The sequence below is a fragment of the Geotrypetes seraphini genome, chromosome 3 (assembly GCF_902459505.1).
Source record: "Geotrypetes seraphini chromosome 3, aGeoSer1.1, whole genome shotgun sequence".
Taxonomy (NCBI): Eukaryota; Metazoa; Chordata; class Amphibia; order Gymnophiona; family Dermophiidae; genus Geotrypetes; species Geotrypetes seraphini.
In genome coordinates, this window is record NC_047086.1 from 265,326,348 (window position 1) to 265,349,334 (window position 22,987).

Here is a 22,987-nt window from a genome sequence, read left to right on the forward strand (position 1 = left end):
AGAAACATGGATGACGAACCACAAACTGAAATTGAACACGGATAAAACCAAATTCCTTCTGCTAGAAAAAGACAAAGAACCAACCTTAACTGAATTGGTGACAAATGCAATCAAATACCCAATACAGCCCGCGCTCAAAATTCTGGGAGTAACAATAGACAGGAGCTGCACAATGCAGATTCATACCAACAAAACTATCCAAAAAGCTTTCTACGCCATGCGCAACCTGCGGAAAATAAGAAAATTCTTTGACAAAGTACATTAAAGGATCATAGTCCAATCACTTGTGCTAGGACTTGTAGACTACTGCAATAGCCTTTATCTACCATGCCCCACTTACATGATCAAACAATTACAGACAGTACAGAACACAGCTCTCAGACTCATCTATTCACTAGGAAAATATGATCACATCACTAATGCCTATCTCGACTCGCACTGGCTACCGATACGAGCAAGAACCCAATTCAAACTATACTGTCTATTATTCAAAGCACTAAACGGAACAGCACCTCTCTACCTAAACAGCCGCCTAAACCGAAACCTCTCATCTAGAGTAAAGAGAACCCAGATCCCATTCACCTACCCCCCACTCAAAGGCACAAGACGCAAAAAACTATATGACAACCTACTTGCTACACAGGCCGCGAAAATTGACCCCACCATATCCAAGTTGCTGATCACAACTACTGACTATAAAGTGTTTCGAAAAGATATCAAAACCATTCTATTCAAAAAACACATCCCAACAATATAATCTACCTTCATCCTCTCACCTTTCGCAACCTCCTGCAATTCCTCTCCACAGACAACATCTATTCTAGTCACAAAGGACGATAAGTCAATTCTTATCTGGAAACACTGTTTCCTCCAAATATCTCAAAACGTCAGATATAACAACTTAAAAACAGATTCTTGCTTTTCTGTAATATAAAGTTATGCTATGTAAAATAATGTAATGTAAGTTATGCAAGTACTGGAAAGATAATGTAAGTAATGCAAAGTAATTCCACGTAAAGTTTTATAAAGTTATGTATGATAAGTTATGTAAAGTTAATGCAAGTTATGCAAGTACTGTAAAGATAATTTAAAGTAACGCAAAGTAATTCCACGTAAAGTTATGTACAAAAAGTTATGTAAAGTTAGGTATGCAAAGTTTGTAAAATAATGTAAAGAATTGTATTGTCATCGCCTGGAAATGACCAGCCATCTTCTAATGTAATCCACTTAGAACCGCAAGGCACAAGCGGAATAGAAATCACTAATGTAATGTAATGTAATGTTTATCCAAACAACCTAAATTTGAGTCCACATTTTCTAATTTAGAAGAAACTAACTGAGAAAAATCTCCCATTTGTTTCATCGTTGTCCTGAGAAACCCTTCAACCCTGGATATTCCTAACCATAAGTCCTTTAAAGTAATATCCTGTGTTTCCTCTGTTCTTGGGTTTTCATCAACTCCTCCAGAAAATATCAATGGTTTAGGTATTTCAGCATATACTAATTTACTTGTATGGGTAGATGAAACCACTTGAGCATTGGATATAGTAGGGTTTATATTTCCACTATCACTGGGTACCGGATGAAGGGGAGGAGTGCAGTTGAGGGGACTTATTGAAGCTCCTGACAAGGAGGAATCTACATTTGGTGGTACCCCAGGTAAATTATCAGAAAGTAATGTTAAATGTCTATCCATTGGACCTGATATCACTGGTGTAGAGCTTTTTGGTTTAATTTTCCTTTTTCCCATATTGTAACGGTCATATAAAAATTTATAGGAAAAAATTTATATTACCGACCAATTCCAGCTCCCGGACTCCTCGTGGCTCCAAGGGGCTCCCAAGGGGCCTGGTGTGCCCCTTAGGGCACGCCCCTTCATCCACGCCCTGTGGCCGCGCGGCTACGGCCACAACCGCGGCAGCGGCTTGATTTTAAGGAGTTGGAGACGGACCCGATGACGTCAGGGGGTCCATCTCTTGTAGGTGCCTGCGGGCGTATGAGGAAAATTAAGAACCGCTGCTGCAGGAGGCCAGGAATCCACAAACGCTCCCCTCAGTGATATCCTCTGGTAAGAACAAAGCTCCCTCGCAGGCTCTGTTCTAGTGGGTCTTCCCCTGCTACTTCGAGGCTTTGGAAAAGTGGCTGAGGGACTCGCCTCGCCGGGGTAAGTCCCCTGCCCCGCGGATCTTGAGGCAGTTCGAGGCTTCGGTACAGTCGAGACGCACCTCTCGTTCTTGAAGGCGGCCCTCCCTGGTCTCCCCGGGTCGGGGTGGTTCGAGGTCGAGGGCCCCTCCCTCAAAGCCATCGGGGAAGTTGGTTTCTTCTCCCATTCCTTGTACTCCAGGCTCTTCCCCCGGTAGGATGCAGCATGGGCGCTCTTCTACCTCCCCGGGGCTTTGGAGCAGGACATCCTCTCTGTCCTTTTCTCGAGACTCAGACATGTCTGCTCTCTATTCTAAGGAAGCGTCCCCGTCCTTTTCGGCGGCTCGACGTTCCAGATCTTCTTCGCCTCATGAGGCCCTTTCTTCCTCTCGGACCTCCTCCTTTGCGAGGTTTGTCTTGGACATGGGTAAGGCTTTTCAGCTGGACCTCCAGTCTGAATCCCGGTACACCCAGGAATATCTGTATGAGTTAGAGCTCCCCCATCCTCCTAGGGAGTCTTTGTGGCTTCCTCTGAATCAGGTTCTGAAACAGACCTTCTTCCGGAACCTGGAATCTCCTTATTCCATTCCTGACATCCCTTCCAAAATGGAATCTCAATACCGCACAGTAAGGGTTTCGAAAAGGTGCAGCTTTCCCATCAGTCCCTGGTAGTGGAGTCATCACTGAAAAAGTCTAACCCCTCCAGAGTTTACGCTGCCATCCCCCTGGGCAGGGAGGGTCGGACGATGGACAAGTTCGGTCGCCAGCTCTACCAGACCTCGATGATGATGAACCATGTCCTTAACTATAATTTTACCTTCACCTCCTATCTCAAGCACTGCCTGAAGGTTCTACAGTCTTTCCTTTCTGACTTGCCCTCCCACCGTCAGCCGGTGTTCCGTCACCTTCTAGAGACGCTGTCCCGTATCCGTCTCTACATGTTCCAGGCCGTGTACTATGCCTTTGAGCTGTCATCCAGGGTCATGGCCTTTGTAGTGGCGATGCATCGCTTAGTCTGGCTGTGCATCGTAGACATGGACCCCAATTTGCAGGATCGCCTGGCAAACCTCCTTTGTGTGGGGAACGAGCTCTTTGATGACTTGATCGAGGCGGCTACGAAACGCCTTGTGGAGCACGAGCGATCCTTTGCCTCTCTGGTGCGACCTAAGGCGAAAGCCCCCCCTGCTTATCAGTATAAGCTTCCTCCGCAGCGCTATCCGCAGAAGTCCACCCCGGCTCTCTCTCGTTCACCTCCTCAGCAGCCTCAGCAGCAGCAGCAGCATCCTTCTAAATCTCAGATGCCTGCAGCGGTGAAGCCAGCGCCGTCCTTTTGACAATTCCAGTCAGAGCACGTCAATGTCCTTCGTCCATCAGCCTTCCCCCCTGCCCATTGGGGGTCGGCTCCATCATTTTTCTCATCAGTGGGAGTTGATAACAACTGACTCCTGGGTTCTCAACATTATTCGGGAAGGGTACTCTCTTCACTTTTGGCATGTGCCTCCAGTGCAGCCCCTATGAGAGTTTCCTTCCGACGGGTCGCAGCTTCCCCTCCTGCTTCAGGAAGCCCAGGCTCTCCTCCACCTCCAGGTGGTCGAGGAGGTCCCAGTTTGCCAGCGGAACTCAGGGTTCTACTCCCGGTTTTTCCTGTTCCCAAGAAAACCGGGGACTTGCGTCCCATTCTCAATCTGAGGGCTCTCAACAAATGCCTGGTCAAGGAAAAGTTTTGCATGCTCTCTCTTCCGACTTTGTACCCCCTTATGGATGAAGGGGACTGGTTATGCTCCCTGGATCTGAAAGAGGCCTACACGCACTTCCTGATTCATTTGGCCTCTCGCCAGTTCTTGAGATTTCGGGTGGGGAATCTCCATCTACAGTATCGTGTTCTCCCCTTCATCCTCGCGTCTTCCCCGAGGGTGTTCACAAAGTGTCTGGTGGTGGTTGCCACTGCCCTGCTGATGCAGGGTTTTCAGGTCTTCCTGTTCCTCGATGACTGGCTCATCAAAGCGTCGTCTCGATCAGAGGTTATCTCAGTGACCCAACAGACTATTCTGTTACTTCAAAGTCTGGTTTCGAAATCAACTTCCCAAAATCCCAGTTATGTCTGTCCCAATCTCTCCAGTTCATCGGAGCGGTGTTGGATATGCTTCATCTCCACTCATTCCTACCCCAACCTCGTCAGGAGACTCACCTGCCTTTGCTGGAAGGTGTCTCTTCTTTCAACTATCTAGGCCACAGGTGTCAAAGTCGGTCCTCGAGGGCCGGAATCCAGTCGGGTTTTCAGGATTTCCCCATGAATATGCATGAGATCTATGTGCATGCACTGCTTTCAATGCATATTCATTGGGGAAATCCTGAAAACCCGACTGGATTACGGCCCTCGAGGAGGGACTTTGACACCCCTGATCTAGGCCAAGAACATGATGATCCTGTTAGGACACAGGGCCTTTACCTTCACATTCCGCAGTGGACCCTGGCCTCGCAGTGGCATCAGGACTGCGATCCGGTCTCTTGCCGGATTGCGGTGATTCCTTCCTTGAAGCAATCTCTCTGCTGGTGGATGTGCTGTTTCAATCTTTCCAGAGGTTTTGTTTCACGCCCCCTCTGCGCAGAAGGTCCTGATAACAGACTCGTTGGCCTATGCTTGGGGGGGCTCACCTCGATGGCCTCCGGATGCAAGGCCCTTGGTCCAGCGAGGTGCGACGCTGTCACATCAATCTGTTGGAGCTTCGAGAAATCTTCAACGCTCTCCAGGCTTTCCTTCATCTGCTTCGTGACCGGGTAGTCCTCGTGCAGATGGACAACCAGATGGCCATGTATTATGTCAACAAGTAGGAGGTACTGGTTCCCTGTCTCTTTGCCAAGAAGCTCTGAGGATTTGGGATTGGGCAATCTGTCACAACATCTTTCTCAAAGCGGTCTACATTCATGGCCAGCAGAATTGCCTGACGGACAATCTCAGTCGCCTTCTGCAACCTCACGAATGGTCTCTCAGTTCGTTGACTCTATGTCAGGTGTTCGCTTGGTGGGGACCCCGTAAACCACAAGCTGCCCTGATTTTGCTCCAGGATTTATTCTCTGCACCAACTCGAGGCGGATGCATTCCTCCTGGACTGGACGGATCTGTTTCTGTATGCATTCCTTCCAGTTCCTCTGATTCTGAAGACTCTAGTCACGCTCAAGTCTGTTCACGCCACCATGATTCTAATAGCTCCTCGGTGGCCCAGGCAACCCTGGTTCTCCCTGCTTCTTCAACTCAGTGCCAGGGAGCCTCTTCTTCCATTTTTTCCTTCTCTGCTTTCTCAGAGTCAAGGATCTCTTCTTCATCCCAACTTTCAGTCCCTGCATTTGACAGCTTGGTATCTCAGCACCTGACGGCCTCATTCCAGTTCTCTCAATCTGTTCGGGATGTTCTCGAGGCGTCCAGAAAGCAGTACACTCGACAGTGTTATTCTCAGACGTGGACCAGATTTTCCTCTTGGTGTTCAGCTCTGCGCCTGGAGCCACGTTCTGCCTCCTTTTCTTCCGTGCTGGACTATCTGTTGCACTTGTCTCAGTCTGGTCTCAAATTGACTTCTATTCAAGTCCACCTCAGTGCCATTGCTGCTTTTCACCAGTTGCTTGAGGGGAAACCACTCTCCATTCATCCGATGGTTTCCAGGTTTATGAAGGGCCTTTTCAATGTTCATCCTCCTCTCAAACCTCCTCCGGTGGTTTGGGATCTTAATGTTGTCCTTGCTCAGTTGATGAAACCTCCTTTTGAACCTATCAATCGGGCTCATCTGAAGTATCTCACTTGGAAATTGGTGTTTCTTATTGCTCTCATGTCTGCCTGCAGGGTCAGTGAGCTTCAGGCTTTGGTGACGGATCCCCCTTTCACCGTTTTTCATCATGATAAGGTGGTTCTCCGCACCCATGCTAAATTCTTGCCTAAGGTGGTTTTGGATTTTCACCTCAACCAATCCATTGTTCTTCCTGTGTTTTTTCCTGGAGAAGTGGCGCTCCACACTCTTGACTGTAAGAGGGCATTGACTTGGTAGTATATTATAAATTTTGCTGTTGTGGCCTCCTCATCTCCCCTTATAGCCACACCCATGCCTCCGATCACTTTTAGAATGAACTAAAAAGCAACTCAATTTACGATGAACTACCAAGTGCGGGTTAATTATGCCAGCGCAGGAGAATTAATGGGGGTATGCTTAAAGGCAGAAGTGTAAGAAGACAAGAGAGGGAGGAGGTAGAGCTATAAATAAGGAAAACAAGCATTGACTTGGTAGTACATTATAAATTTAGCTGTTTTGGCCTCCTCATCTCCCCTTATAGCCACACCCGCACCTCCAAATCTTTTAGAATGAATTACAAAGCAACTAAATTTAGAATAAACAACAAAGTTGGGAAAATCAGTACAGTTTTTAGGTCAGGGCAGGAGAATTGTTAATGAAGGAGGTAGGAGAGTAGCAAGGCAAGAGAGTAGCAAGCCAAGAGAGGGAGGAGGTAGAGAGAGAAATAAGAGGTCAATGTAGAAATGAACCACAAAGCAGCTCAATGTACACATCAACCACAAAGCAGCTCAATGTACGCAATAACCACAAAGCACCTAAACGTACACAAGAACCAGAAAGAACCTAAACGTACACAAAAAACAGAAAACACCTAAAATGTACATCTGAACCACAAAACAAGCTAAATATGCAACTGAAACACAAAGAAAGCTAAATGTACACAACTACAAAGCAGCTAAAATATACACATGAACCACAAAGCAGCTAAGTGTACAACTGAGCTAAAAAGTGGGAACAAATCAAAGCAGGATTTTATACCACTGCAGGATAATTGTTAATGGGGTCTGCTTAAAGTCAGGAGTGTAGCAAGGACAAGAGAGGGAGGAGGTAGAGAGAGAAATAAGGAAAATACGCATCGACTTTGTTGTATATTATAAAGATAGCTGTTGTGGCCTCCTCATCTCCCCTTATAGCCACACCCAAGCATCCGATTACTTTTAGAATGAACTACAAAGCAACTCAATTTACGATGAACTACCAAGTGTGGGTTAATTATGCCAGCGCAGGAGAATTGTTAATGGAGTATGCTTAAAGGCAGAAGTATAAGAAGACAAGAGAGGGAGGAGGTAGAGAGAGAAATAAGGAAAACAAGCATTGATTTGGTAGTACATTTTAAATTTAGCTGTTGTGGCCTCCTCATCTCGCCTTATAGCCACACCCACACCTCCAAATCTTTTAGAATGAACTACAAAGCAACTAAATTTTGAATAAACAACAAAGTTGGAAAAAATCAGTACAGTTTTTAGGTCAGGGCAGGAGAATTGTTAATGAAGGAGGTAGGAGAGTAGCAAGGCAAAAGAGTAACAAGGCAAGAGAGGGAGGAGGTAGAGAGAGAAATAAGAGGTCAATGTAGAAATGAACCACAAAGCAGCTCAATGTACACATCAACCACAAAGCAGCTCAATGTACACATTAACCACAAAGCACCTAAACGTACACAAAAACCAGAAAACACCTAAAATGTACATCTGAACCACAAAACAAGCTAAATATGCAACTGAACCACAAAAAAGGTAAATGTACACATCAACTACAAAGCAGCTAAAATGTACACATGAACCACAAAGCAGCTAAGTGTACAACTGAGCTAAAAAGTGGGAACAAATCAGAGCAGGTTTTATACCACTGCAGGAGAATTGTTAATGGGGTCTGCTTAAAGTCAGGATTGTAGCAAGGACAAGAGAGGGAGGAGGTAGAGAGAAATAAGGAAAATACACATCAACTTAGTTGTATATTATAAATTTAGCAGTTGTGGCCTCCTCATCTCCCCTTATAGCCACACCCATGCCTCCGATCACTTTTAGAATGAACTACAAAGCAACTCAATTTACGATGAACTACCAAGTGCGGGTTAATTATGCCAGCGCAGGAGAATTGTTAATGGGGTATGCTTAAAGGCAGAAGTATAAGAAGACAAGAGAGGGAGGAGGTAGAGAGAGAAATAAGGAAAACAAGCATTGACTTGGTAGTACATTATAAATTTAGCTGTTGTGGCCTCCTCATCTCCCCTTATAGCCACACCCACACCTCCAAAATCTTTTAGAATGAACTACAAAGCAACTAAATTTAGAATAAACAACAAAGTTGGGAAAATCAGTACAGTTTTTAGGTCAGGGCAGGAGAATTGTTAATGAAGGAGGTAGGAGAGTAGCAAGGCAAGAGAGTAGCAAGCCAAGAGAGGGAGGAGGTAGAGAGAGAAATAAGAGGTCAATGTAGAAATGAACCACAAAGCAGCTCAATGTACACATCAACCACAAAGCAGCTCAATGTACGCAATAACCACAAAGCACCTAAACGTACACAAGAACCAGAAAGAACCCTAAACGTACACAAAAACCAGAAAACACCTAAAATGTACATCTGAACCACAAAACAAGCTAAATATGCAACTGAACCACAAAAAAGGTAAATGTACACATCAACTACAAAGCAGCTAAAATGTACACATGAACCACAAAGCAGCTAAGTGTACAACTGAGCTAAAAAGTGGGAACAAATCAGAGCAGGTTTTATACCACTGCAGGAGAATTGTTAATGGGGTCTGCTTAAAGTCAGGATTGTAGCAAGGACAAGAGAGGGAGGAGGTAGAGAGAGAAATAAGGAAAATACACATCAACTTAGTTGTATATTATAAATTTAGCAGTTGTGGCCTCCTCATCTCCCCTTATAGCCACACCCATGCCTCCGATCACTTTTAGAATGAAATACAAAGCAACTCAATTTACGATGAACTACCAAGTGTGGGTTAATTATGCCAGCGCAGGAGAATTGTTAATGGGGTATGCTTAAAGGCAGAAGTATAAGAAGACAAGAGAGGGAGGAGGTAGAGAGAGAAATAAGGAAAACAAGCATTGACTTGGTAGTATATTATAAATTTAGCTGATGTGGCCTCCTCATCTTCCCTTATAGCCACACCCACACCTCCAAATCTTTTAGAATGAACTACAAAGCAACTAAATTTAGAATAAATAACAAAGTTGGAAAAAATCAGTATAGTTTTTAGGTCAGGGCAGGAGAATTGTTAATGAAGGAGGTAGGAGAGTAGCAAGGTAAAAGAGTAACAAGGCAAGAGAGTGAGGAGGTAGAGAGAGAAATAAGAGGTCAATGTAGAAATGAACCACAAAGCAGCTCAATGTACACATCAACCACAAAGCAGCTCAATGTACACATTAACCACAAAGCACCTAAACGTACACAAAAACCAGAAAACACCTAAAATGTACATCTGAACCACAAAACAAGCTAAATATGCAACTGAACCACAAAAAAGGTAAATGTACACATCAACTACAAAGCAGCTAAAATGTACACATCAACTACAAAGCAGCTAAGTGTACAACTGAGCTAAAAAGTGGGAACAAATCAAAGCAGGTTTTATACCACTGCAGGAGAATTGTTAATGGGGTCTGCTTAAAGTCAGGATTGTAGCAAGGACAAGAGAGGGAGGTGGTAGAGAGAGAAATAAGGAAAATACACATCAACTTAATTGTATATTATAAATTTAGCAGTTGTGGCCTCCTCATCTCCCCTTATAGCCACACCCATGCCTCCGATCACTTTTAGAATGAACTACAAAGCAACTCAATTTACGATGAACTACCAAGTGCGGGTTAATTATGCCAGCGCAGGAGAATTGTTAATGGGGTATGCTTAAAGGCAGAAGTATAAGAAGACAAGAGAGGGAGGAGGTAGAGAGAGAAATAAGGAAAACAAGCATTGACTTGGTAGTACATTATAAATTTAGCTGTTGTGGCCTCCTCATCTCCCCTTATAGCCACACCCACACCTCCAAATCTTTTAGAATGAACTACAAAGCAACTAAATTTAGAATAAACAACAAAGTTGGGAAAATCAGTACAGTTTTTAGGTCAGGGCAGGAGAATTGTTAATGAAGGAGGTAGGAGAGTAGCAAGGCAAGAGAGTAGCAAGCCAAGAGAGGGAGGAGGTAGAGAGAGAAATAAGAGGTCAATGTAGAAATGAACCACAAAGCAGCTCAATGTACACATCAACCACAAAGCAGCTCAATGTACGCAATAACCACAAAGCACCTAAACGTACACAAGAACCAGAAAGAACCTAAACGTACACAAAAAACAGAAAACACCTATAATGTACATCTGAACCACAAAACAAGCTAAATATGCAACTGAAACACAAAGAAAGCTAAATGTACACAACTACAAAGCAGCTAAAATATACACATGAACCACAAAGCAGCTAAGTGTACAACTGAGCTAAAAAGTGGGAACAAATCAAAGCAGATTTTATACCACTGCAGGATAATTGTTAATGGGGTCTGCTTAAAGTCAGGAGTGTAGCAAGGACAAGAGAGGGTGGAGGTAGAGAGAAATAAGGAAAATACGCATCAACTTACTTGTATATTATAAATTTAGCAGTTGTGGCCTCCTCATCTCCCCTTATAGCCACACCCAAGCATCCGATTACTTTTAGAATGAACTACAAAGCAACTCAATTTACGATGAACTACCAAGTGTGGGTTAATTATGCCAGCGCAGGAGAATTGTTAATGGAGTATGCTTAAAGGCAGAAGTATAAGAAGACAAGAGAGGGAGGAGGTAGAGAGAGAAATAAGGAAAACAAGCATTGATTTGGTAGTACATTTTAAATTTAGCTGTTGTGGCCTCCTCATCTCGCCTTATAGCCACACCCACACCTCCAAATCTTTTAGAATGAACTACAAAGCAACTAAATTTAGAATAAACAACAAAGTTGGGAAAATCAGTACAGTTTTTAGGTCAGGGCAGGAGAATTGTTAATGAAGGAGGTAGGAGAGTAGCAAGGCAAGAGAGTAACAAGGCAAGAGAGGGAGGAGGTAGAGAGAGAAATAAGAGGTCAATGTAGAAATGAACCACAAAGCAGCTCAATGTACACATCAACCACAAAGCAGCTCAATGTACACATTAACCACAAAGCACCTAAACGTACACAAAAACCAGAAAACACCTAAAATGTACATCTGAACCACAAAACAAGCTAAATATGCAACTGAACCACAAAAAAGGTAAATGTACACATCAACTACAAAGCAGCTAAAATGTACACATGAACCACAAAGCAGCTAAGTGTACAACTGAGCTAAAAAGTGGGAACAAATCAGAGCAGGTTTTATACCACTGCAGGAGAATTGTTAATGGGGTCTGCTTAAAGTCAGGATTGTAGCAAGGACAAGAGAGGGAGGAGGTAGAGAGAGAAATAAGGAAAATACACATCAACTTAGTTGTATATTATAAATTTAGCAGTTGTGGCCTCCTCATCTCCCCTTATAGCCACACCCATGCCTCCGATCACTTTTAGAATGAACTACAAAGCAACTCAATTTACGATGAACTACCAAGTGCGGGTTAATTATGCCAGCGCAGGAGAATTGTTAATGGGGTATGCTTAAAGGCAGAAGTATAAGAAGACAAGAGAGGGAGGAGGTAGAGAGAGAAATAAGGAAAACAAGCATTGACTTGGTAGTACATTATAAATTTAGCTGTTGTGGCCTCCTCATCTCCCCTTATAGCCACACCCACACCTCAAAATCTTTTAGAATGAACTACAAAGCAACTAAATTTAGAATAAACAACAAAGTTGGGAAAATCAGTACAGTTTTTTAGGTCAGGGCAGGAGAATTGTTAATGAAGGAGGTAGGAGAGTAGCAAGGCAAGAGAGTAGCAAGCCAAGAGAGGGAGGAGGTAGAGAGAGAAATAAGAGGTCAATGTAGAAATGAACCACAAAGCAGCTCAATGTACACATCAACCACAAAGCAGCTCAATGTACGCAATAACCACAAAGCACCTAAACGTACACAAGAACCAGAAAGAACCCAAACGTACACAAAAACCAGAAAACACCTAAAATGTACATCTGAACCACAAAACAAGCTAAATATGCAACTGAACCACAAAAAAGGTAAATGTACACATCAACTACAAAGCAGCTAAAATGTACACATGAACCACAAAGCAGCTAAGTATACAACTGAGCTAAAAAGTGGGAACAAATCAGAGCAGGTTTTATACCACTGCAGGAGAATTGTTAATGGGGTCTGCTTAAAGTCAGGATTGTAGCAAGGACAAGAGAGGGAGGAGGTAGAGAGAGAAATAAGGAAAATACACATCAACTTAGTTGTATATTATAAATTTAGCAGTTGTGGCCTCCTCATCTCCCCTTATAGCCACACCCATGCCTCCGATCACTTTTAGAATGAAATACAAAGCAACTCAATTTACGATGAACTACCAAGTGTGGGTTAATTATGCCAGCGCAGGAGAATTGTTAATGGGGTATGCTTAAAGGCAGAAGTATAAGAAGACAAGAGAGGGAGGAGGTAGAGAGAGAAATAAGGAAAACAAGCATTGACTTGGTAGTATATTATAAATTTAGCTGATGTGGCCTCCTCATCTTCCCTTATAGCCACACCCACACCTCCAAATCTTTTAGAATGAACTACAAAGCAACTAAATTTAGAATAAATAACAAAGTTGGAAAAAATCAGTATAGTTTTTAGGTCAGGGCAGGAGAATTGTTAATGAAGGAGGTAGGAGAGTAGCAAGGCAAGAGAGTAGCAAGCCAAGAGAGGGAGGAGGTAGAGAGAGAAATAAGAGGTCAATGTAGAAATGAACCACAAAGCAGCTCAATGTACACATCAACCACAAAGCAGCTCAATGTACGCAATAACCACAAAGCACCTAAACGTACACAAGAACCAGAAAGAACCTAAACGTACACAAAAACCAGAAAACACCTAAAATGTACATCTGAACCACAAAACAAGCTAAATATGCAACTGAACCACAAAAAAGGTAAATGTACACATCAACTACAAAGCAGCTAAAATGTACACATGAACCACAAAGCAGCTAAGTGTACAACTGAGCTAAAAAGTGGGAACAAATCAAAGCAGGTTTTATACCACTGCAGGAGAATTGTTAATGGGGTCTGCTTAAAGTCAGGATTGTAGCAAGGACAAGAGAGGGAGGAGGTAGAGAGAGAAATAAGGAAAATACACATCAACTTAGTTGTATATTATAAATTTAGCAGTTGTGGCCTCCTCATCTCCCCTTATAGCCACACCCATGCCTCCGATCACTTTTAGAATGAACTACAAAGCAACTCAATTTACGATGAACTACCAAGTGCGGGTTAATTATGCCAGCGCAGGAGAATTGTTAATGGGGTATGCTTAAAGGCAGAAGTATAAGAAGACAAGAGAGGGAGGAGGTAGAGAGAGAAATAAGGAAAACAAGCATTGACTTGGTAGTACATTATAAATTTAGCTGTTGTGGCCTCCTCATCTCCCCTTATAGCCACACCCACACCTCCAAATCTTTTAGAATGAACTACAAAGCAACTAAATTTAGAATAAACAACAAAGTTGGGAAAATCAGTACAGTTTTTAGGTCAGGGCAGGAGAATTGTTAATGAAGGAGGTAGGAGAGTAGCAAGGCAAGAGAGTAGCAAGCCAAGAGAGGGAGGAGGTAGAGAGAGAAATAAGAGGTCAATGTAGAAATGAACCACAAAGCAGCTCAATGTACACATCAACCACAAAGCAGCTCAATGTACGCAATAACCACAAAGCACCTAAACGTACACAAGAACCAGAAAGAACCTAAACGTACACAAAAAACAGAAAACACCTAAAAAGTACATCTGAACCACAAAACAAGCTAAATATGCAACTGAAACACAAAGAAAGCTAAATGTACACAACTACAAAGCAGCTAAAATATACACATGAACCACAAAGCAGCTAAGTGTACAACTGAGCTAAAAAGTGGGAACAAATCAAAGCAGATTTTATACCACTGCAGGATAATTGTTAATGGGGTCTGCTTAAAGTCAGGAGTGTAGCAAGGACAAGAGAGGGAGGAGGTAGAGAGAAATAAGGAAAATACGCATCAACTTAGTTGTATATTATAAATTTAGCAGTTGTGGCCTCCTCATCTCCCCTTATAGCCACACCCATGCCTCCGATTACTTTTAGAATGAACTACAAAGCAACTCAATTTACGATGAACTACCAAGTGTGGGTTAATTATGCCAGCGCAGGAGAATTGTTAATGGGGTATGCTTAAAGGCAGAAGTATAAGAAGACAAGAGAGGGAGGAGGTAGAGAGAGAAATAAGGAAAACAAGCATTGACTTTGGTAGTACATTTTAAATTTAGCTGTTGTGGCCTCCTCATCTCGCCTTATAGCCACACCCACACCTCCAAATCTTTTAGAATGAACTACAAAGCAACTAAATTTTAGAATAAACAACAAAGTTGGAAAAATCAGTACAGTTTTTAGGTCAGGGCAGGAGAATTGTTAATGAAGGAGGTAGGAGAGTAGCAAGGCAAAAGAGTAACAAGGCAAGAGAGGGAGGAGGTAGAGAGAGAAATAAGAGGTCAATGTAGAAATGAACCACAAAGCAGCTCAATGTACACATCAACCACAAAGCAGCTCAATGTACACATTAACCACAAAGCACCTAAACGTACACAAAAACCAGAAAACACCTAAAATGTACATCTGAACCACAAAACAAGCTAAATATGCAACTGAACCACAAAAAAGGTAAATGTACACATCAACTACAAAGCAGCTAAAATGTACACATGAACCACAAAGCAGCTAAGTGTACAACTGAGCTAAAAAGTGGGAACAAATCAGAGCAGGTTTTATACCACTGCAGGAGAATTGTTAATGGGGTCTGCTTAAAGTCAGGATTGTAGCAAGGACAAGAGAGGGAGGAGGTAGAGAGAGAAATAAGGAAAATACACATCAACTTAGTTGTATATTATAAATTTAGCAGTTGTGGCCTCCTCATCTCCCCTTATAGCCACACCCATGCCTCCGATCACTTTTAGAATGAACTACAAAGCAACTCAATTTACGATGAACTACCAAGTGCGGGTTAATTATGCCAGCGCAGGAGAATTGTTAATGGGGTATGCTTAAAGGCAGAAGTATAAGAAGACAAGAGAGGGAGGAGGTAGAGAGAGAAATAAGGAAAACAAGCATTGACTTGGTAGTACATTATAAATTTAGCTGTTGTGGCCTCCTCATCTCCCCTTATAGCCACACCCACACCTCCAAATCTTTTAGAATGAACTACAAAGCAACTAAATTTAGAATAAACAACAAAGTTGGGAAAATCAGTACAGTTTTTAGGTCAGGGCAGGAGAATTGTTAATGAAGGAGGTAGGAGAGTAGCAAGGCAAGAGAGTAGCAAGCCAAGAGAGGGAGGAGGTAGAGAGAGAAATAAGAGGTCAATGTAGAAATGAACCACAAAGCAGCTCAATGTACACATCAACCACAAAGCAGCTCAATGTACGCAATAACCACAAAGCACCTAAACGTACACAAGAACCAGAAAGAACCTAAACGTACACAAAAACCAGAAAACACCTAAAATGTACATCTGAACCACAAAACAAGCTAAATATGCAACTGAAACACAAAGAAAGCTAAATGTACACAACTACAAAGCAGCTAAAATATACACATGAACCACAAAGCAGCTAAGTGTACAACTGAGCTAAAAAGTGGGAACAAATCAAAGCAGATTTTATACCACTGCAGGATAATTGTTAATGGGGTCTGCTTAAAGTCAGGAGTGTAGCAAGGACAAGAGAGGGAGGAGGTAGAGAGAGAAATAAGGAAAATACGCATCGACTTAGTTGTATATTATAAATTTAGCAGTTGTGGCCTCCTCATCTCCCCTTATAGCCACACCCAATGCATCCGATTACTTTTAGAATGAACTACAAAGCAACTCAATTTACGATGAACTACCAAGTGTGGGTTAATTATGCCAGCGCAGGAGAATTGTTAATGGGGTATGCTTAAAGGCAGAAGTATAAGAAGACAAGAGAGGGAGGAGGTAGAGAGAGAAATAAGGAAAATACGCATTGACTTTGGTAGTACATTATAAATTTAGCTGTTGTGGCCTCCTCATCTCGCCTTATAGCCACACCCACACCTCCAAATCTTTTAGAATGAACTACAAAGCAACTAAATTTAGAATAAATAACAAAGTTGGAAAAAATCAGTATAGTTTTTAGGTCAGGGCAGGAGAATTGTTAATGAAGGAGGTAGGAGAGTAGCAAGGTAAAAGAGTAACAAGGCAAGAGAGTGAGGAGGTAGAGAGAGAAATAAGAGGTCAATGTAGAAATGAACCACAAAGCAGCTCAATGTACACATCAACCACAAAGCAGCTCAATGTACACATTAACCACAAAGCACCTAAACGTACACAAAAACCAGAAAACACCTAAAATGTACATCTGAACCACAAAACAAGCTAAATATGCAACTGAACCACAAAAAAGGTAAATGTACACATCAACTACAAAGCAGCTAAAATGTACACATGAACCACAAAGCAGCTAAGTGTACAACTGAGCTAAAAAGTGGGAACAAATCAAAGCAGGTTTTATACCACTGCAGGAGAATTGTTAATGGGGTCTGCTTAAAGTCAGGATTGTAGCAAGGACAAGAGAGGGAGGAGGTAGAGAGAGAAATAAGGAAAATACACATCAACTTAGTTGTATATTATAAATTTAGCAGTTGTGGCCTCCTCATCTCCCCTTATAGCCACACCCATGCCTCCGATCACTTTTAGAATGAACTACAAAGCAACTCAATTTACGATGAACTACCAAGTGCGGGTTAATTATGCCAGCGCAGGAGAATTGTTAATGGGGTATGCTTAAAGGCAGAAGTATAAGAAGACAAGAGAGGGAGGAGGTAGAGAGAGAAATAAGGAAAACAAGCATTGACTTGGTAGTACATTATAAATTTAGCTGTTGTGGCCTCCTCATCTCCCCTTATAGCCACACCCACACCTCCAAATCTTTTAGAATGAACTACAAAGCAACTAAATTTAGAATAAACAACAAAGTTGGGAAAATCAGTACAGTTTTTAGGTCAGGGCAGGAGAATTGTTAATGAAGGAGGTAGGAGAGTAGCAAGGCAAGAGAGTAGCAAGCCAAGAGAGGGAGGAGGTAGAGAGAGAAATAAGAGGTCAATGTAGAAATGAACCACAAAGCAGCTCAATGTACACATCAACCACAAAGCAGCTCAATGTACGCAATAACCACAAAGCACCTAAACGTACACAAGAACCAGAAAGAACCTAAACGTACACAAAAAACAGAAAACACCTAAAATGTACATCTGAACCACAAAACAAGCTAAATATGCAACTGAAACACAAAGAAAGCTAAATGTACACAACTACAAAGCAGCTAAAATATACACATGAACCACAAAGCAGCTAAGTGTACAACTGAGCTAAAAAGTGGGAACAAATCAAAGCAGATTTTATACCACTGCAGGATAATTGTTAATGGGGTCTGCTTAAAGTCAGGAGTGTAGCAAGGACAAGAGAGGGAGGAGGTAGAGAGAGAAATAAGGAAAATACACATCAACTTAGTTGTATATTATAAATTTAGCAGTTGTGGCCTCCTCATCTCCCCTTATAGCCACACCCAAGCATCCGATTACTTTTAGAATGAACTACAAAGCAACTCAATTTACGATGAACTACCAAGTGTGGGTTAATTATGCCAGCGCAGGAGAATTGTTAATGGGGTATGCTTAAAGGCAGAAGTATAAGAAGACAAGAGAGGGAGGAGGTAGAGAGAGAAATAAGGAAAACAAGCATTGACTTGGTAGTACATTATAAATTTAGCTGTTGTGGCCTCCTCATCTCGCCTTATAGCCACACCCACACCTCCAAATCTTTTAGAATGAACTACAAAGCAACTAAATTTAGAATAAACAACAAAGTTGGGAAAATCAGTACAGTTTTTAGGTCAGGGCAGGAGAATTGTTAATGAAGGAGGTAGGAGAGTAGCAAGGCAAGAGAGTAGCAAGCCAAGAGAGGGAGGAGGTAGAGAGAGAAATAAGAGGTCAATGTAGAAATGAACCACAAAGCAGCTCAATGTACACATCAACCACAAAGCAGCTCAATGTACGCAATAACCACAAAGCACCTAAACGTACACAAGAACCAGAAAGAACCTAAACGTACACAAAAACCAGAAAACACCTAAAATGTACATCTGAACCACAAAACAAGCTAAATATGCAACTGAACCACAAAAAAGGTAAATGTACATCAACTACAAAGCAGCTAAAATAGTACACAAGAACCACAAAGCAGCTAAGTGTACAACTGAGCTAAAAAGTGGGAACAAATCAGAGCAGGTTTTATACCACTGCAGGAGAATTGTTAATGGGGTCTGCTTAAAGTCAGGATTGTAGCAAGGACAAGAGAGGGAGGAGGTAGAGAGAGAAATAAGGAAAATACACATCAACTTAGTTGTATATTATAAATTTAGCAGTTGTGGCCTCCTCATCTCCCCTTATAGCCACACCCATGCCTCCGATCACTTTTAGAATGAAATACAAAGCAACTCAATTTACGATGAACTACCAAGTGTGGGTTAATTATGCCAGCGCAGGAGAATTGTTAATGGGGTATGCTTAAAGGCAGAAGTATAAGAAGACAAGAGAGGGAGGAGGTAGAGAGAGAAATAAGGAAAACAAGCATTGACTTGGTAGTACATTATAAATTTAGCTGTTGTGGCCTCCTCATCTCCCCTTATAGCCACACCCACACCTCCAAATCTTTTAGAATGAACTACAAAGCAACTAAATTTAGAATAAACAACAAAGTTGGGAAAATCAGTACAGTTTTTAGGTCAGGGCAGGAGAATTGTTAATGAAGGAGGTAGGAGAGTAGCAAGGCAAGAGAGTAGCAAGCCAAGAGAGGGAGGAGGTAGAGAGAGAAATAAGAGGTCAATGTAGAAATGAACCACAAAGCAGCTCAATGTACACATCAACCACAAAGCAGCTCAATGTACGCAATAACCACAAAGCACCTAAACGTACACAAGAACCAGAAAGAACCCAAACGTACACAAAAACCAGAAAACACCTAAAATGTACATCTGAACCACAAAACAAGCTAAATATGCAACTGAACCACAAAAAAGGTAAATGTACACATCAACTACAAAGCAGCTAAAATGTACACATGAACCACAAAGCAGCTAAGTGTACAACTGAGCTAAAAAGTGGGAACAAATCAGAGCAGGTTTTATACCACTGCAGGAGAATTGTTAATGGGGTCTGCTTAAAGTCAGGATTGTAGCAAGGACAAGAGAGGGAGGAGGTAGAGAGAGAAATAAGGAAAATACACATCAACTTAGTTGTATATTATAAATTTAGCAGTTGTGGCCTCCTCATCTCCCCTTATAGCCACACCCATGCCTCCGATCACTTTTAGAATGAACTACAAAGCAACTCTATTTACGATGTACTACCAAGTGCGGGTTAATTATGCCAGCGCAGGAGAATTGTTAATGGGGTATGCTTAAAGGCAGAAGTATAAGAAGACAAGAGAGGGAGGAGGTAGAGAGAGAAATAAGGAAAACAAGCATTGACTTGGTAGTACATTATAAATTTAGCTGTTGTGGCCTCCTCATCTCCCTTATAGCCACACCCACACCTCCAAATCTTTTAGAATGAACTACAAAGCAACTAAATTTAGAATAAACAACAAAGTTGGGAAAATCAGTACAGTTTTTAGGTCAGGGCAGGAGAATTGTTAATGAAGGAGGTAGGAGAGTAGCAAGGCAAGAGAGTAGCAAGCCAAGAGAGGGAGGAGGTAGAGAGAGAAATAAGAGGTCAATGTAGAAATGAACCACAAAGCAGCTCAATGTACACATCAACCACAAAGCAGCTCAATGTACGCAATAACCAAAAAGCACCTAAACGTACACAAGAACCAGAAAGAACCTAAACGTACACAAAAACCAGAAAACACCTAAAATGTACATCTGAACCACAAAACAAGCTAAATATGCAACTGAACCACAATAAAGGTAAATGTACACATCAACTACAAAGCAGCTAAAATGTACACATGAACCACAAAGCAGCTAAGTGTACAACTGAGCTAAAAAGTGGGAACAAATCAGAGCAGGTTTTATACCACTGCAGGAGAATTGTTAATGGGGTCTGCTTAAAGTCAGGATTGTAGCAAGGACAAGAGAGGGAGGAGGTAGAGAGAGAAATAAGGAAAATACACATCAACTTAGTTGTATATTATAAATTTAGCAGTTGTGGCCTCCTCATCTCCCCTTATAGCCACACCCATGCCTCCGATCACTTTTAGAATGAACTACAAAGCAACTCAATTTACGATGAACTACCAAGTGCGGGTTAATTATGCCAGCGCAGGAGAATTGTTAATGGGGTATGCTTAAAGGCAGAAGTATAAGAAGACAAGAGAGGGAGGAGGTAGAGAGAGAAATAAGGAAAACAAGCATTGACTTGGTAGTACATTATAAATTTAGCTGTTGTGGCCTCCTCATCTCCCCTTATAGCCACACCCACACCTCCAAATCTTTTAGAATGAACTACAAAGCAACTAAATTTAGAATAAACAACAAAGTTGGGAAAATCAGTACAGTTTTTAGGTCAGGGCAGGAGAATTGTTAATGAAGGAGGTAGGAGAGTAGCAAGGCAAGAGAGTAGCAAGCCAAGAGAGGGAGGAGGTAGAGAGAGAAATAAGAGGTCAATGTAGAAATGAACCACAAAGCAGCTCAATGTACACATCAACCACAAAGCAGCTCAATGTACGCAATAACCACAAAGCACCTAAACGTACACAAGAACCAGAAAGAACCTAAACGTACACAAAAAACCAGAAAACACCTAAAATGTACATCTGAACCACAAAACAAGCTAAATATGCAACTGAAACACAAAGAAAGGCTAAATGTACACAACTACAAAGCAGCTAAAATATACACATGAACCACAAAGCAGCTAAGTGTACAACTGAGCTAAAAAGTGGGAACAAATCAAAGCAGATTTTATACCACTGCAGGATAATTGTTAATGGGGTCTGCTTAAAGTCAGGAGTGTAGCAAGGACAAGAGAGGGAGGAGGTAGAGAGAGAAATAAGGAAAATACACATCAACTTAGTTGTATATTATAAATTTAGCAGTTGTGGCCTCCTCATCTCCCCTTATAGCCACACCCATGCCTCCGATCACTTTTAGAATGAACTACAAAGCAACTCAATTTACGATGAACTACCAAGTGCGGGTTAATTATGCCAGCGCAGGAGAATTGTTAATGGGGTATGCTTAAAGGCAGAAGTATAAGAAGACAAGAGAGGGAGGAGGTAGAGAGAGAAATAAGGAAAACAAGCATTGATTTGGTAGTACATTTTAAATTTAGCTGTTGTGGCCTCCTCATCTCGCCTTATAGCCACACCCACACCTCCAAATCTTTTAGAATGAACTACAAAGCAACTAAATTTAGAATAAACAACAAAGTTGGGAAAATCAGTACAGTTTTTAGGTCAGGGCAGGAGAATTGTTAATGAAGGAGGTAGGAGAGTAGCAAGGCAAGAGAGTAGCAAGCCAAGAGAGGGAGGAGGTAGAGAGAGAAATAAGAGGTCAATGTAGAAATGAACCACAAAGCAGCTCAATGTACACATCAACCACAAAGCAGCTCAATGTACGCAATAACCACAAAGCACCTAAACATACACAACAACCAGAAAGAACCTAAACGTACACAAAAACCAGAAAACACCTAAAATGTACATCTGAACCACAAAACAAGCTAAATATGCAACTGAACCACAATAAAGGTAAATGTACACATCAACTACAAAGCAGCTAAAATGTACACATGAACCACAAAGCAGCTAAGTGTACAACTGAGCTAAAAAGTGGGAACAAATCAGAGCAGGTTTTATACCACTGCAGGAGAATTGTTAATGGGGTCTGCTTAAAGTCAGGATTGTAGCAAGGACAAGAGAGGGAGGAGGTAGAGAGAGAAATAAGGAAAATACACATCAACTTAGTTGTATATTATAAATTTAGCAGTTGTGGCCTCCTCATCTCCCCTTATAGCCACACCCATGCCTCCGATCACTTTTAGAATGAACTACAAAGCAACTCAATTTACGATGAACTACCAAGTGCGGGTTAATTATGCCAGCGCAGGAGAATTGTTAATGGGGTATGCTTAAAGGCAGAAGTATAAGAAGACAAGAGAGGGAGGAGGTAGAGAGAGAAATAAGGAAAACAAGCATTGACTTGGTAGTACATTATAAATTTAGCTGTTGTGGCCTCCTCATCTCCCCTTATAGCCACACCCACACCTCCAAATCTTTTAGAATGAACTACAAAGCAACTAAATTTAGAATAAACAACAAAGTTGGGAAAATCAGTACAGTTTTTAGGTCAGGGCAGGAGAATTGTTAATGAAGGAGGTAGGAGAGTAGCAAGGCAAGAGAGTAGCAAGCCAAGAGAGGGAGGAGGTAGAGAGAGAAATAAGAGGTCAATGTAGAAATGAACCACAAAGCAGCTCAATGTACACATCAACCACAAAGCAGCTCAATGTACGCAATAACCACAAAGCACCTAAACGTACACAAGAACCAGAAAGAACCCAAACGTACACAAAAACCAGAAAACACCTAAAATGTACATCTGAACCACAAAACAAGCTAAATATGCAACTGAACCACAAAAAAGGTAAATGTACACATCAACTACAAAGCAGCTAAAATGTACACATGAACCACAAAGCAGCTAAGTGTACAACTGAGCTAAAAAGTGGGAACAAATCAGAGCAGGTTTTATACCACTGCAGGAGAATTGTTAATGGGGTCTGCTTAAAGTCAGGATTGTAGCAAGGACAAGAGAGGGAGGAGGTAGAGAGAGAAATAAGGAAAATACACATCAACTTAGTTGTATATTAA

At 41.8% G+C, this 22,987-nt stretch overlaps 1 protein-coding gene across 1 annotated transcript in view; it reads left to right on the forward strand.

Moving 5' to 3' along the window:
* The first annotated feature begins 4,812 nt into the window (after window positions 1-4,812).
* LOC117357267 (eukaryotic translation initiation factor 3 subunit E-like) overlaps window positions 4,813-22,987 on the forward strand; it is a 104,250-nt gene continuing 86,075 nt past the window's right edge. Inside the window, exon 1 of the mRNA XM_033937639.1 lies at window positions 4,813-4,970. Coding sequence (XP_033793530.1) covers window positions 4,813-4,970 — 158 coding nt within the window. The remainder of the gene's footprint in view (window positions 4,971-22,987) is intronic.